General features: G+C 41.8%; 1 protein-coding gene across 1 annotated transcript in view; it reads right to left on the bottom strand.

Moving 5' to 3' along the window:
- The window catches only part of LOC149455080 (mitochondrial import inner membrane translocase subunit TIM44-like), a 151469-nt gene that overhangs the window by 108420 nt on the left and 27464 nt on the right, over positions 1 to 15585 (bottom strand). The window contains exon 2 of the mRNA XM_089686669.1: positions 5459 to 5563. Coding sequence (XP_089542795.1) covers positions 5459 to 5563 — 105 coding nt within the window. The remainder of the gene's footprint in view (positions 1 to 5458; positions 5564 to 15585) is intronic.

Raw genomic sequence — 15585 nt, 5'->3', positions numbered from 1 at the left:
GTCTGGGTAATGGCCAACCTTTCCATGACACTCTTGAAAGAGCCGAAGGTACTGGTCAGCTCCTTCACTGACCTGACCAAGTCACCCTGTTCTGGCCTCTCCTCCTTCACTAACCCTTCGATGCAAGGGCCGCATAGAACCTTTCTCCACGATTCCCTTAAGACTGACTTACAGGACGGGCATCTGCGCTTAGGTTCTTGATGCTTAAGCTTCTCACGGGCCTTGCCCTGAAATACAAAAGGAGCAGAAAGGGCGCCTATCACCCAACCGCCACTAACTCCCCTGCCCCCCCTACCTTCCTGGCAGGGCCTAAGGGCCTGACACCCCCCGCCAGGACCGTCCCCCTGCCTAAAAGACCCTCTCACCACCAGGGGTCCGGGAATACCCCAGGTGCTAGGGGCCAACAGGTAGGAGAGGACTCCTCTGAGTCACCTTACCTGAGACTGGCTGGTGCTGGCCTTGCCTGGTCCCGGTGCTTCTGCGCCCGACATTTCTCCAGGAGGGTGGTAGCCTGACGCGGTAGCCTGTCCCCCAGGCTGCTCCGCACCACCATTTGAATTGCGTTCCGCAGTGTCTAGGGCCGCAGCCGGAAGCCGCGACCCTGGGAGAAGCCCTGCCCCCTCCGCCGGAACTGCCATCACCCGACATCCGGCCCGGCAAGCTCCACTGACTGCCGCCATGGGAAGAAGCGGGACTCCTCCCCAATCCTCACCAGATCCCACCGCGGCCACCCCGACGCCCGCAACTCACCAGAGGGGGGAAGAGGGGGGGGGTCAAAGAGCAGGTACGTGCTACTCCCTGTCTCCCAGGGTACACGCTCTCTGCAACGGCAGCAGGCCCGGGAAGGATCGCAGCCGGACACTCCGGCCTTCACTCCCTGCTGCCTTGAGTCTCCCAGCCAGCTCTCCGACCCTCGACTCAACCCTAACCTGACTGTCCCGACAGCACCTTGAGCTTCCTCACGAGTCTCCCCACCAGAGGAAACACCTGAACTGAGGTCGGAGGGGAGTGGAGAGCTTTTTATTTTTGGGTGGAGGAGTTTCCTCAGGTGGGGAGGAGCCGAGGTCTCTCAAGGTGCTGTCCTGAAAGACGAAAGGGGAAAATCCCAGTAAGTGTATGTTGATTGGTTTCAGCAAAAGGTATAGGGTCTACAAATGGCCGCATATACAATTAGGTCTAAATATTTTTGGACACAGACACAACCTTAAAAGTGCACACGCTCAGGTTTAATGCGAGGGTATGTACATCCACATTGGAGGAAAGGTTTAGAGACTACAGCTCTTAAGAGTAGTCACCGCCCCTTTTTCAAGGGACCAAAAGTAATTCGACAATTGAATCAAAAGCGGTTTCATGGCCAGGTGTGGGCTACTCCATTATTTCTTCATCAATTAAGCAGGTAAAAAGTCTGGAGTTGATTCTAAGTGTGGTATTTGCATTTGGAATCTATTGCTGTGAACCTACATCACGCGTTGGAAGGAGCTGTCCATGCCAGTGAAACAGGCCATTGTAAGGCTTCAAAAATTAAACAAATCCATCAGAGAGATAGCAACATTAGGAGTGGCCAAAACAACAGTTTGGTACATTCTGAGGAAAGAACAATGCATAGGTGAGCTCAGCACTGTAAAAAGGTATGGACGTTCACAGAAGACAACAGTGGTGGATGATCAAAGGATCCTCTCTATAGTAAAGAAAAACCCATTTACAACATCCAGATAAGTGAAGGACAATCTCCAGGAGGTAGGAGTATCATTGTCAGAGTCTACAATCAAGAGAAGACTTCACAAGAGCAAATACAGAGGCTTTCCGACAGGGTGCAAACCATTCATACGCCTGAAAAATAGAAAAGCCAGATTAGACTTTGCCAAAAAATATCTAAAAAAGTCAGAAAGACAGACCAGTTCTGGAAAGGCATTCTTTGGATGGATGAAACCAAGATTATTCTGTACCAGAATGATGGGAAGAAAAAAAAAAAAAAAAGTGTGGAGAAAGCTTGGAACAGCTTATGATCCAAAGCACACATCATCTGTAAAACAAACATTGTGGAGGCAGTGTGATGGCATGGGCATGCATGGCTTCCAGTGGCACTTGGTCATTGGTGTTTACGGATGATGTGACAGAAGACAGAAGCAGCCGGATGAATTCTGCAGTGTTTAGAGATATACTGTCAGCCCAGATTCAGCCAAATGCAGCAAAGTTGATTGGACAGCCCTTTTCATTTACAGGTGGACAATGATCCAAAACACATTGCAAAAGCAACCCAGGAGCTTTTCAAGGAAAAAAAGTGGAATGTTCTGCAATGGCCAAATCAATCACTTGATCTCAACCCAATTGAGCATGCATTTCACTTACTGAAGGCAAAACTAAAAAGGCAGAAAGACCCACAAAGAACAACTGAAGACAGCTGCAGTTAGAGCCTGGCAAAGCATCAGAAAGGAGGAAACCCAGTCTTTGGTAATGTCCATGGGTTTCAGACTTCAGGCAGTATTGCCAGTAAAGGATTCTAAACAAAATATTAAAAAATGAACATTTTATTTAAGATTATATTTGTCCTATTTGAGCCCCTGAAAATGGAAGGACTGTGTATAAAAATGGTTGCAGTTCCTAAAATTTGCACTCGATATTTATGTTCAAGCCCTTGAATTAAAGCTGAAAGTCTGCACTTCAAATTCATTTGAATGGTTTCATTTTAATTTATTCTGGTGGCATACAGAGCCAAATGTATGAAAATTGTGCCCGTGATCAGCGACTTGTGATATTGCAGTGATATTGCAGTGGACAGTCTGACACTTACTTACACTTTGTGGAAACCAATGACACCAATACAGTGATCAGTACTAAAAAAATATACACTGTCACTGTATTAATGACACTGGCTGGGAAGAGATTAAACATCTAGGGTGATCAAAGGGTCAATTGTGTGCCTAGCCAGTGTTTGTGTGTACTGTATACTGTTTATACTAGGAAATGCTAGATTTAATTCCCTGAATAAAACCTAGCAGATCACTGTTGAATAAGAGCTGTGTCTTGTTTACATAGGCAGAGCTGTGTTATGTCATTCTCCTTGGCAATCAACAGGTGCCGGCGCTCATCTATGGGTCAGCACCTGTTGATCGGCTTCTGCAGTGTCCAATCACAGCAGAAGCTGAGCTCCAGCGGCAGGCGCACACACCCTAGTGGCAGAAGAGCAAAATCACGTTTATATAAGCGATTTTGCACAGAATGTTTGTAAATCTGCTCTCTAGGGCAGACAGCAAGTGGTTAAATGTGCAACAGCCCATTTTGTCTCTTAACATGCACATTTATATACGGACATAACTTTTTTTGAATCAATGTGATATAATTGCACTTCCATGTGGCTGTTGGCTACTAAGGCAAGTGGACATGTCTGTTGTGAATCTGTGTGTTGCTGCCTGTGAACTTCACCTTCTATTTGCAATAAAGGAAAAGGGGGTAGGCTTCCAGCTTTCACTCCCTGGATGTGCATTTATTCTGAAGGAGCTGTACTCCAGACTAGAACACAGGATATCAATTCACAAAGAAGTAGCATTAGAGAAGAACACAACATTGCTAAGGAAAAATTGAATTGCAGGAAAAGCCATTAGGTGTTAGGAGGGTGGAGGGAGCATTTATATCACTAGTTAGGTGATAGCATGGATTGTACTTTAAAATGTGTGAAGGAAGCCTGCACTTTTGCCAACAGAAGGTGCCCATCTGCAAAGCAATGCTGGGAAAGGCGATTGCAGCACATACAGTGAATAACAGAAGTATTTGAACACACTGCGATTTTGCAAGTTCTCCCACTTACAAATCATGGAGGGGTCTGAAATTCACATTGTAGGTGCATTCCCACTCTGAGAGCCAGAATTTAAAAAAAAAAAAATTCAGGAAATCACATTGTATGATTTTTATCTAATTTATTTGTCTTGCACTGCTGAACATAAGTATTTGAACACCTGAGAAAATCAGTGTTAATATTTGGTACAGAAGCCTTTGTTTGCAATTACAGAGGTCAAGCGTTTCCTGTAGTTCTTGACCAGGTATGCACACACTTCAACAGGGATTTTGGCCCACTCCTCCACACAGATCTCCTCTAGATCTGTCAGATTTCAGGGCTGTCTCTGAGCAACACGGAGTTTCAGCTCCCTCCAAAGATGTTCTATTGGATTTAGGTCTGGCGACTGGCTAGGCCACTCCAGAACCTTTATAGGCTTCTTACGGAGCCACTCCTTTGTTATCCTGGCTGTGTGCTTCGGGTCGTTGTCATGTTGGAAGACCCAGCCATGACCCATCTTCAATGCTCTGACTGAGGGAAGGAGGTTGCTGCTCAAAATCTCACAATAAATGGCCCCATTCATCCTCTCCTTAATACAGTGCAGTCCCCTTCGCAGAAAAGCACCCCAAAGCATGATGTTACCACCCCCATGCTTCACAGTAGGGATGGTGTTCTGGGGATGCAACTCATTCTTTTTCCTCCAAACACGATGAGTGAAGTTTAGACCAAAAAGTTCTACTTTGGTCTCATCTGACCATATGACTTTCTCCCATGCCTTCTCTGGATCATCCAGATGGTCATTGGCAAACTTCAGACGGGCCTGGACATGTGATGACTTGAGCAGGGAAACCTTCCGTTCAATGCGTGATTTGAAACCATGACAGCGTAGCGTTCTACCGACAGTAACCTATAAAACTGTGGTCCCAGCTCTCTTCATGTCATTGACCAGCTCCTCTCTTGTAGTTCTGGGCTGAATCCTCACCTTTCTTATCAGTGATACCCCATGAGGGGAGATCTTGCATGGAGCCCCAATCCGAGGGAGACTGACAGTCGTCTTTATCCTCTTCCATTTTCTAACAATTGCTCCAACAGTTGATCTATTTTCACCAAGCTGCTTGGCAATTGCCCTGTAGCCCTTTCCAGCCTTGTGGAGGTCCACAATTTTGTCTCTGGTGTCTTATGACAGCTCTTCGGTCTTGCCCATGGTAGTAGTTGGTGTCTGACTGACTGTGGGGTGGACAGGTGTTTTTAAAGAGCTCAGGCAGGTGCTACTAAGTTAGATTAATGAGTGGAGTAGAGGAGGACTTTTTAAAGGCAGAGTAACAGGTCTTTGAGAGCCAGAATTCTTGCTGTTTCTTAGGTGTTCAAATACTTCTGTTCAGCAGTTCAAGACAAATAAATTCTTTAAAAATCATACAATGTGATTTCCTGAATTTTTTTTTTAAATTCTGTCTCTGAGTGAGAATGCACCTACAATGTGAATTTCAGACCCCTATATGATTTCTAAGTGAGAGAACTTGCAAAATCGCAGGGTGTTCAAATACTTCTGTTCCTCGCTGTACAAGAAAAGCACACAGAGAGAGGGAATGTGCACGCTCAGGAAACAAAAATGGGAATATAGAAATTGGCTAGGGTGTTATAGATAGGTTTGTGTTTTGTTTTTGTTGCTTCAGTATGTAACTTTACCTGTTGAAGCTGTGGAGCAGGAAAATACATCCAAGTAGTGCTAATCCTGCTGGAAGGTACACTGTGCCAAGATTTTACAAGCTTTTTTACAGCAGGCATCCATACCTAGAATAATAGCAAGAGTTAGCCACATTTCCATAACATTCTTCATCAATGTATTCTTTTATTTAGCCACAGCATAACATTTATGCTTTTAACTCCTAATTTAAGGGCAGCATCATGATTATCCTTTTTTATATGAAATGTATTGTTACAATGATTTTTTCTTTGCCTTCACCTACCTTAGATTATCTGTAACTGCAGTGTAAATATGTAGAAAAAGGCTGCAGTACACTCATAGCAAAATAGAGACACCAAGCATGTGGTAACCTGAGATAGATATATCTCTATTTAACCACTTAATGGGCATGTTAAAGTGTTACTAAACCCACAACAGTAAACATTGGAGTCAAAGAGGAACCGGAAGTGCGTCTCCGCTCTCTACCGGAAGTACGTCAGGGCGCGCGCGCTCTAAGCGTCACACCACGATCATCACGTGGCTTACTCAAAGCGCCATCTTGGTACACCCGTGTTAATAAAACTAAATTATGATTCGGCACTTATATTGATGGCAAGCTTGCAAAATGTTTGTTTTTTATGATTAGTCATAATTAATATTAATATGTGTGAATGGTCTTTTGACAAATGGTAGTATTACAATTCTTCAATTATAGCTGAGACCAAAAGATATACAAGTTAAGTTGAGACAGTATATATGGGTAAGTTAGCTGAGACAGCTATACCAGCTGAAGGCTGAGTATACTATATTTAGGCTGGTAGCATATGTCAAGGTTATTAGGAGGACTCATTACATTATGTATTTTAATAGTATCTGTGTGTATTTAGTATACGTTTCTAACATTGATACATATATAGTTTAGTGATTATACATTGATATGTTCTTAAGTTATATTATTCTTTAAATATATAGCTGAGGGTTCATCAGCATACATATGTTCCTGTCCATCAAACATCATATGTATAGCATCCCTTCCTTATATGAAATGGCTTTGCTAAGCAGTAATAATTTCCATAGAAGGTATTAAGATCACTATGACAAAACATTTGCATCATAAAAGACCATGAGACAACGGACAAGGGGGACACTCGCTCACACTTACACGCGAACACGACACTCTTTCATACATAACACACACACACATGGCTGTTCATAAGAACTTTCTGAGATGCTGGAACAGGTGCTGCAAGACAAGAGATCATCATTAACGTCACTTCCGTCTTCTTTCTCGGACTCTGTGTTGGACAAGATAAGATCACATGAAGGACAGAACAGCCATGACAGATAATGGTGACTTTATCTTTAAACGTTTGTTTGTTATTTCTACAGTAGTTTTATCTACATGGAACTGTTCATAAAACGCTTTACATTGTTATTTTACACCATTGTGTGATAGAATAAAATCACACTTCATTTTTTATTTCAATGGCTCTTTCATTCATAAATCGCCTCAAGACACTAGAAGAAGTATTATATGTGTCCATAATCCAACAACCCGAATCCCCTAGTACACCCATAGCACAAGGGAACTGCTGTACTGTATAGGATTGCATGTGAGTGTCCATTTCATTTGGCGTTTTTGAGTATTAAACGTTATTGCACTATGGAGGTCTTTTCTGTTTACTCCTTCATATACAGTTGCAAGAAAAAGTATGTGAACCCCTTGGGATTACGTGGAGTTTTGCATGAAATGGGCATAAAATGTGCTCTGAACATCATCTAAGTCACAACAATAGAAGAACACAGTCTGCTGAACATAATACTACACAAACATTAGATGTTGCCATGGTTTAATTGCACATAACATGTAAACATTCACAGTGCAGGGAGGAAAACGTATGTGAGGCCCTAGCTTAATGACTTCTCCCAGAGCTAATTGGAGCCAGGAGTGAGCCAACCTTGACTCCAATCAGTGTGATGATATTGGATGTGTTGCGGACAGCTGTCCTGCCCTTAAAAAACACACACCTGTTTTGGGTTTACTGGTTTCAAGAAGCACTGTCTGATGTGAACCATGCCTCGCAGAAAAGAGCTCTCAGAAGACCTACGATCAAGAATTGTTGACTTGAATGAAGCTGGAAAGGGTTACAAAAGTATCTCCAAAAGCCTTGATGTTCATGTGTCCACGGTAAGACACGGTCTACAAATGGAGAAAGTTTAGCGCTGTTGCTACTCTCCCTAGGCGTGGTCGTCCTGTAAAAATTAATGTAAGAGCACAGCGCAGAATGCTGCATGAGGTAAAGAAGAATCCCAGAGTGTCAGCTAAAGACCTACAGAAATCTTTGGCACATGCTAACATTTTTGTTGACACATCTACAATAAGGAAAACATTAAACAAGAATGGAATACATGGGAGGACACCACGGAGGAAGCCATTGCTGTCCAAAAAGAATATTGCAGCACGTTTGAAGTTTGCAAAAGAGAACCTGGATGTTCCACAGCACTACTGGCAAAATATACTGTGGACAGATGAAACCAAGATTAGTGTTGTGTGTTCTTCCCAAACAACTCGTGTGGAGAAAAAAAAAAAAAGGCACAGCACACCAACATCAAAACCTCATCCCCACTGTAAAACATGGCAGAGCATCATGGTTTGGGGCTTCTTGGCTGCCTCAGGGCCTGGACGGATTGTTGTCATTGATGGGAAAAGGAATTCCAGAGTTTATCTAGACATTTTGCAGGAAAACGAACGACCATCTGTCCGCCAACTGAAGCTCCACAGAGGATGGGTGATGCAACAGGACAATGACCCAAAGCATACAAGTAATTCAACAAAACAATGGCTGCAACAGCACAGAATACACCTTCTGGAGTGGCCCAGTCAGACTCCTGACCTCAACCCGATTGAAATGCTATAGCATGACCTTAAGAGAGCGATTCACACCAGACATCCCAAGAATATTGCTACACTGAAACAGTTTTGTGAAGAGGAGTGGTCCAAAATTACTCCAGATCGTTGTGCACATCTGATCTGCAACTACAGGAAACGTTTGGTTGAGGTTATTGCTGCCAAAGGAGGGTCAACCAGTTATTAAGTCCAAAGGTTCACATACTTTTTCCTCCCTGCACTGTGAATGTTTACATGTTATGTGCAATTAAACCATGGCAACATCTAATGTTTGTGTAGTATGTTCAGCAGACTGTGTTCTTCTATTGTTGTGACTTAGATGACGTTCAGAGCACATTTTATGCCCAAATCATGCAAAACTGCACGTAATCCCAAGGGGTTCACATACTTTTTCTTGCAACTGTATGCCTGAGTCCGATTGTGTCGAAGGGTATCTTGAGATACGCTAAACTTGGAGTAGAATTCTATTGGAACCAGAGGAGCCAGTGAAACCAGGTTATGAGACACCTTCTGGTGTGGGATATCTAATGTGTTGTGGCCCTGAGGGGGTCGATGCTAGGAGGTGAGGAGGCACTCTAGCCACTTTGGGATAAGTCACACTAGAGCAGTGTTTCTCAACTCCAGTCCTCATGGACCCCCAACAGGTCATGTTTTCAGGATTTCCCTCAGATGAAACAGCTGTGGTAATTACTAAGGCAGTGAAACTGATCAAATCACCTGTGCAAAATAATGGAAATCCTGAAAACATGACCTGTTGGGGGTCCATGAGGACTGGAGTTGAGAAACACTGCACTAGAGTGTCACCAAGAGCACTAATCAAGTGTGAAATGAAGATTGAAGCACTTTATGTTGGCTTGAGCACAGTTGTCATTTGCACAGAAGTTTATTTTTAGAGGATTGTGTTTTATTTATCTGTCCATATTGTATTTTGAGCACTTATCACTTTATATTCAGAATTGTGGATATCACTCACATTTACACTACACCAATCTGGTTGGCAGACAAGGTACTGGTTTGTACACTTTCAATATTGTTTGATTGCAATTTGAGCACGTGTCACTTTGTATACCATTTGTTTGAGTCTCATGGTTGTTAACTTATTTATGGCATTTCAGAGTATCACTTTTTTATTATTTTAGATATATTTATTTAATTACCAAAATATTTTTATTGCACGTCATGAATATGGATTTTGGTTTTTAATATTCTGCACAGGTTATTTATTTAACCTTATACATTTATTACACTTTGGTATCATATTTGCATAGCGCTTCACCATTAATTGGTCTTAAAAAGTCTACACACCCCTGTAATATATATATATATATACACACACACACACATATATACATATACACACACACACACGTGTGTGTATATACATACATACATACATACATACACGCCGGCCGGCGTATGGATGACAAGCAGAGACGCGGTCTGCTCTCCGACCTCTCTCCCTGCTCTGTGGTCTGTGTCCTGGATGACCCGAGCAAAGGACAGAATTGGTGCCCAGCCTGAAGCCCTAAAGGACTGAGATACACAGAGGAACCCCCCCAAAGAAAGAACAAAAAAATCTGGAGAGATGGATGACAGCAGCTGGAGAGTATGACAGGAAAAATACAGAGAGAGGAGGGTGAGTGAGAGCGACTCTGAAAAACAGTATAATGCTGGGCTGGATATTAAGGAGCATCGAGTGAAGTGGAGAAAGGGGGTTCCAAGGGGGGCTTCGAGGAAGATTAAAACAACAAAGCGGAAGATTAATTTAAAACTAAGGCAACCTAGAAATGTAAATTAAAATTCAAGAGGACATTTTAAATCTGGTCCCCCAGTTTGAATAGCGAAGTTCTTCAATGGAATCCTGAAAAGGGCCAGAAGATATGAAGAATAAAAGTGTAAAAGGAAGTGGGGCTAAGGGAGCCCAGTCTGGCTCAATTAAAAAGTATACGCTTCAGGGAAACACGACCCCAGAAAGACCCCTGGGAACAAGTGAAAAGAGTGAATGGGAGGCTAACCTGGAAAAAAGTCCTAGACTATCCCTAGGAATCAACAGTAGTAGTCAATATATGAAAGGAAACATGGAAGAGAGAAAAATGGAAAGAGAATTACAAGTGCCGAATAAGAAAGAAATGGGAGAAATGTTTAAAAGTCTGGAAAACTCAATACAGCATGAAATAACAGCAATAAGGAATGATCTTGGGCAATTATTATGCAGAGTGGAGGAAACAGAGGGGAAACTTAAAAATCATGCTCAGGATATTTTAGATCTTAAGAAACGGACATTGCAAATTAAAAAAGACCAAAAAAAACTGCTCTATAAAATGGAGGCTCTAGAAAATAGGGATAGAAGGAAAAATCTCAGGTTACGAGGAATCCCAGAGAGTTCACAGAGGGAGGATTTGAAAGGGTCAGTGAGTAAAATCCTAAATTCCATAATGGACAGACCTATGTCAGAAACGTATAAACTGGACGGGATATTTAGAGCAGGAAAAACTCAGCAAAACAATGGCGGAAAAAGACCGAGCGATTTAATCGTCCAATTTCATAGGCTGAGCGATAAAGAAGAGATATGGAAAAAAATAAAGGGAAGAACAAATATTAAATATGAAGAAATAAATGTCCAGATTTTTGCGGATTTAGCACCAGAGACATTATGGAAAAAGAGAACCTTAAAACCCCTGACAGAACAGATGAAAAAACAGAATGTGCGATACAGATGGGGAGCTCAGGCGAGCTTAATTGGATGGAAAAATGGACTCACGGCCATGTTGAGATCTCCTGAGGATTTAAGGGATTTTTGTGATAGACTTGAATTACAAAGAATACAGATCCCAGGGTGGGATGAGGAGAGGGGAGATATGGGGGACATGGGGGGAGGGGAGTGGTAGTTGGGGGAGGGAGGGAGAGTTATTTTGTTTTCTCTCCCCTCTCTCTCTCCTCCCATGCCCCTCTTTGTCCTCTTGTGCTTCTCTACGTCATTTTCTTTATGGTTGTTTTTTTAAGAACACAGTTTTTGCCACAGGGGGTCTTTAGAAAAATTTATTGAATTAGATGCATAGAGGGAGGAGGGTAGGTGGGTGAAGAGTCGTATGTGGACAGAGCTCAACCCCAAGGTATTAAATCAAAAGTGGGTTTTAGTCCACAAATGATTAGTAGGCAAATTTTAAGCCTAAAAAAGGGTGGGGGGAAGGGTAGGGGGGTTAATACTCTGCGGGGTGGGGCTGGGGAGGGGGGGGGGGGGGAGACGGGGACGTGGGGAGGGAAGGGAGAGGGAGAGAGGGGTTTATCGGGAGAGGGGAGGAGGGACATGGTTAGAAAGAAGAGGGCGGAGGGGTTTTAGGGTCAATACTCTGCACGATGGAAGAGAGAAGAAAAAAATTAGGGAAATAGGATATATGGAAGATCTAAGATTTATAACATATAACGTAAAGGGATTGAACTGTCCTGGGAAGAGATTTAAAATATTCAAGGAGCTACAGCATAGAGAGGCTTCGGTGGTATTTTTGCAGGAGACACACCTTGAGATCAAGTCAAATATAAAGTTGTACTCCAGAAATTACCCAACATGGTTTTATGCGGATTCCCCAATCAGGAGAGCCAAGGGAGTGGCAATAGGATTTGCAAAAAATATAAGGTTTGAGATAGAAGGAAGAGAGGTAGACCCTGAGGGGAGATTTTTGTTTTTGAAGGGTAGACTACAAGAACAGGAATGTACAATTGTGAATATCTATTGCCCAAATAAAAGACCAGAAGTTTATCTGAAGGGAGTATTAAGAAAACTGATGGCCTTTAAGAAGGGACGTTTGATAGTGGCAGGGGATTTGAATTTATGTATGGACCCACAAACAGATACGACCTCTTCTGTGCAGCGAGAGGGAGGTAGAGCTCTGAGAAACCTGAAGGGGGTGATACATGAGTGTCAACTGGTGGATATTTGGAGAGTGATCCATGGAAAAGAGAGAGACTATACCTTCTTCTCCAAAGCACATGAGATGTATTCCAGATTGGACTATGTACTGGTAGATCATCAACTTATAGAAATGGTGGATAAAGTAGAAATAGAGGCGATGTCCCTTTCAGATCATGCCCCTGTTACACTGAAAGTGAGGTGGGGAAGACAATCGACAGGTGGGATAGGTTGGAAGTTGAATGAGGCTCTACTCCTGGATCAGGAAGTGGATCAGAAAATTAGAGAAGAGATAGAAAGATTTTTTCAAGAGAATGAGACAGAGGAGGTGTCGGTGGCTACAGTGTGGGAGTCCCATAAGGCTTATATAAGAGGTATATTGATAGCGTCCGGGGCAAAAAAGAAAAGGGAAAGAAGAGAAAAACTTACTGGGCTGTTAAAAGAAATATTTGACCTGGAACAGATACATAAAAATAAAAGATCAGAAGAAATAAGACAGAAGGTGAAAAAAAAAAAGAAAGAAGAATTAGAGCTACTGATGGAGGAGGAGAAGAGAAGAGTTTTTAATAAAGTTGCAAGTGAGAGGTATAGATGGGGAGATAGACCAGGAAAATATTTAATGAGAGCCTTGAGGAAAAAGAAAAATAGGAACTATATAGAGAAAATAAAAAACCCCAAGGGGAAATGGTTTATTCTACTAAAGAGATCATTAAGGTGTTTAAAGAGTACTATAGTAAACTGTAGAATATTGCCTCCCAGGACCCAGTAAATATAAGTGGAAATGAGAGAAGAGAGAAAAGACGGGAATATTTAAAAAACACAGGGCTACCGAAACTAAGTGAAGACCAACTGAATTCCCTTGATTTGGAAATTATGAAGGAGGAAATAAGAGCGTTAAAAAGTAATATGACGAGGAAAAGCCCAGGCCCAGATGGTTATACAGTGAGGTACTATAAAAAATACAGCGATTTGTTAATACCCAAATTAAAGAAATATATGAATGCCCTGGGAAGAGAGATGGAGATGAGACGGGAATCTTTACAGGCCCATGTGGTGCTGATACAAAAGGAAGGGAAGGATGTTTCTCAGTGCTCTAGCTATAGACCGATATCACTCTTGAACATAGACACCAAGTTATACGCAAAGGTCCTAGCAAATAGGCTAAAAGATTTTATGCCAGAATGGATCCAGGGGGATCAGGTAGGATTTGTCCCAGGGAGGGAGGGTAGAGATAATGGGCTGAGAACTCTGTTGCTTATCCAAAAAGCTAGAAAGGGGAAAACCCCGGTAGTAGTGCTTGCGATTGATGCTGAAAAGGCATTCGATAGAGTAGATTGGGGCTTTATTATGGAAACCCTGGAAACTCTAGGAATGGGAGTAAGAATGAGAGAGTGGATAGGAAAGCTGTATAGAGAGCCCTCAGCGGTTGTCATGGTTAATGGAGAGAAGTCGGAACCTATTGGGATGTCAAATGGAACTAGACAGGGATGTCCACTGTCCCCATTGTTATATGTATTGGCATTGGAACCTTTATTGGCAACTATTAGGAAGAACATGGATATAAAAGGAGTGCAGATAGGGGAAGTCTAACAAAGTAGCTGCCTTTGCGGATGACCTGTTGTTTTATGTGGGAAATCCTAGGACAACACTCCCAAATCTAATGAAAATCTTAAAGGAGTATGGGGAGCTATCAAACTTGAAAATCAATCCAACAAAAACTGAGATCTTAAACGTAAATCTTCCAAAAAGTGAAAAAGAAAAAAATACAAAAAGAATTCCCTTTTATATGGAAAAATAGAGAGATAAAGTATTTGGGGGTTAAACTTTCTGCTTCATATACGAACCTGTATAAATTAAACTATATCCCACTCTTAAATGAGATCAAGGAGGAACTAAGGAGATTGGGAGGAGGTAATCAGTCTTGGATAGGCCGTATAAATCTGATAAAAATGATAATTGTACCAAAAATCCTCTATAAATTCCAGATGATTCCAGTCAAAATCCCGGAGGTCTTTTTTAAAGTAATAAAAAGGATGTTAACAAAATACATATGGAAAAATAAAAAACCTAGAATATCATATGACTTGCTAAGTAGAAAAAAGGAGAAGGGAGGTTTGGGAGTGCCAGATATTAAGAGGTATTATAGAGCAGCAGTCCTAGCAAGAATTTATGATTGGACACATAATTTAGGGAAAAGGTGGGTTCAGATTGAGAATGAATTAAGTGGAGTCACCTTGGGTAGAATATATGGGCACCAGCACAATATAGAGGGTTAAAAGATACCACGAGTGTTTTTACATTAAATGTTTTAAAGGTTTGGGATAAATTGCATAAACTTATGAAATGGGATTTTAATTCACAATTAATACCACTGAGGAACACGGATTATTTTCCTCCAGGTAAGGAGGAGAGCACAGGAAAATGGTTTAAAAAAGAAGATATCCAATTGAGAGACATTATGGAAGGACAGGAATTGAGAACACTTAAGGAGTTGAAAAAAGATAAAAGGGAACTCTTCATTAAAATAGATGAGTGGAGATATCACCAATTAAAACACTTTGTCAGAAACCTTCCAAAACCGTTGAGATCGAGAAAGGATTGGAATCCATTTGAGAGGTTGTTAGAAACACGAGGTGATGGGAGGCGGGATACGGCAAAAATTTATAAGACCCTCACTGAGTTAAACACTTGCACAAACCCAATGTATATAGAAAAATGGGAAAGAGATTTGTGAATAGAGATAGATGAAGATAAACAAAGGAAAATATATAGATTAATACACGAGAATATAAGTATGAGAGAGGTGGAGGTAAATTATAAGTGTTTAACGAGATGGCACATTACACCGAAGGTTGAGTATAAGATATGTGGGGAAAATTCACAAGAGTGCTGGAGGGGTTGTGGAAAAATAGGCACGTTAGATCATATATGGTGGGAGTGCCCGAAGATCCAAGGTTTCTGGGAGAGAATTGTCCAACTAATTGAGAATATCTCTGGGATTAAGATAGGACTGGACCCAGAAGTATGTCTACTACATAGTACAGAGTTATCAGTAAATAAATATAAGGACGTGGGTATATGGTGCTACTTGAATGCGGCGAAGGGTCTGATACCTAAGTTTTGGCATAGACCAGAGGTGCCGAAGATAGAGGACTGGGTGGAAAGAACGAATCAAATATGTAGGATGAAGAGATTGTGTTATATGCAGGAAGACAGGATGGAGTTGTTCTCTAAGAGGTGGAGAAAATGGAAAGAATTTATGGTGAAATATATGAAGTAGTAATGTGAGAAAGATGGAAGGATTCATATATCCT

This window comes from Staurois parvus, unplaced genomic scaffold (genome assembly GCF_062004578.1).
Source record: "Staurois parvus isolate SC_StPar_1 unplaced genomic scaffold, SC_StPar_1.0 ptg000405l, whole genome shotgun sequence".
Taxonomy (NCBI): domain Eukaryota; kingdom Metazoa; phylum Chordata; class Amphibia; order Anura; family Ranidae; genus Staurois; species Staurois parvus.
The sequence above is the reverse complement of the archived record's forward strand: the minus strand, read 5'-3'. Positions and strand labels throughout refer to the sequence as shown.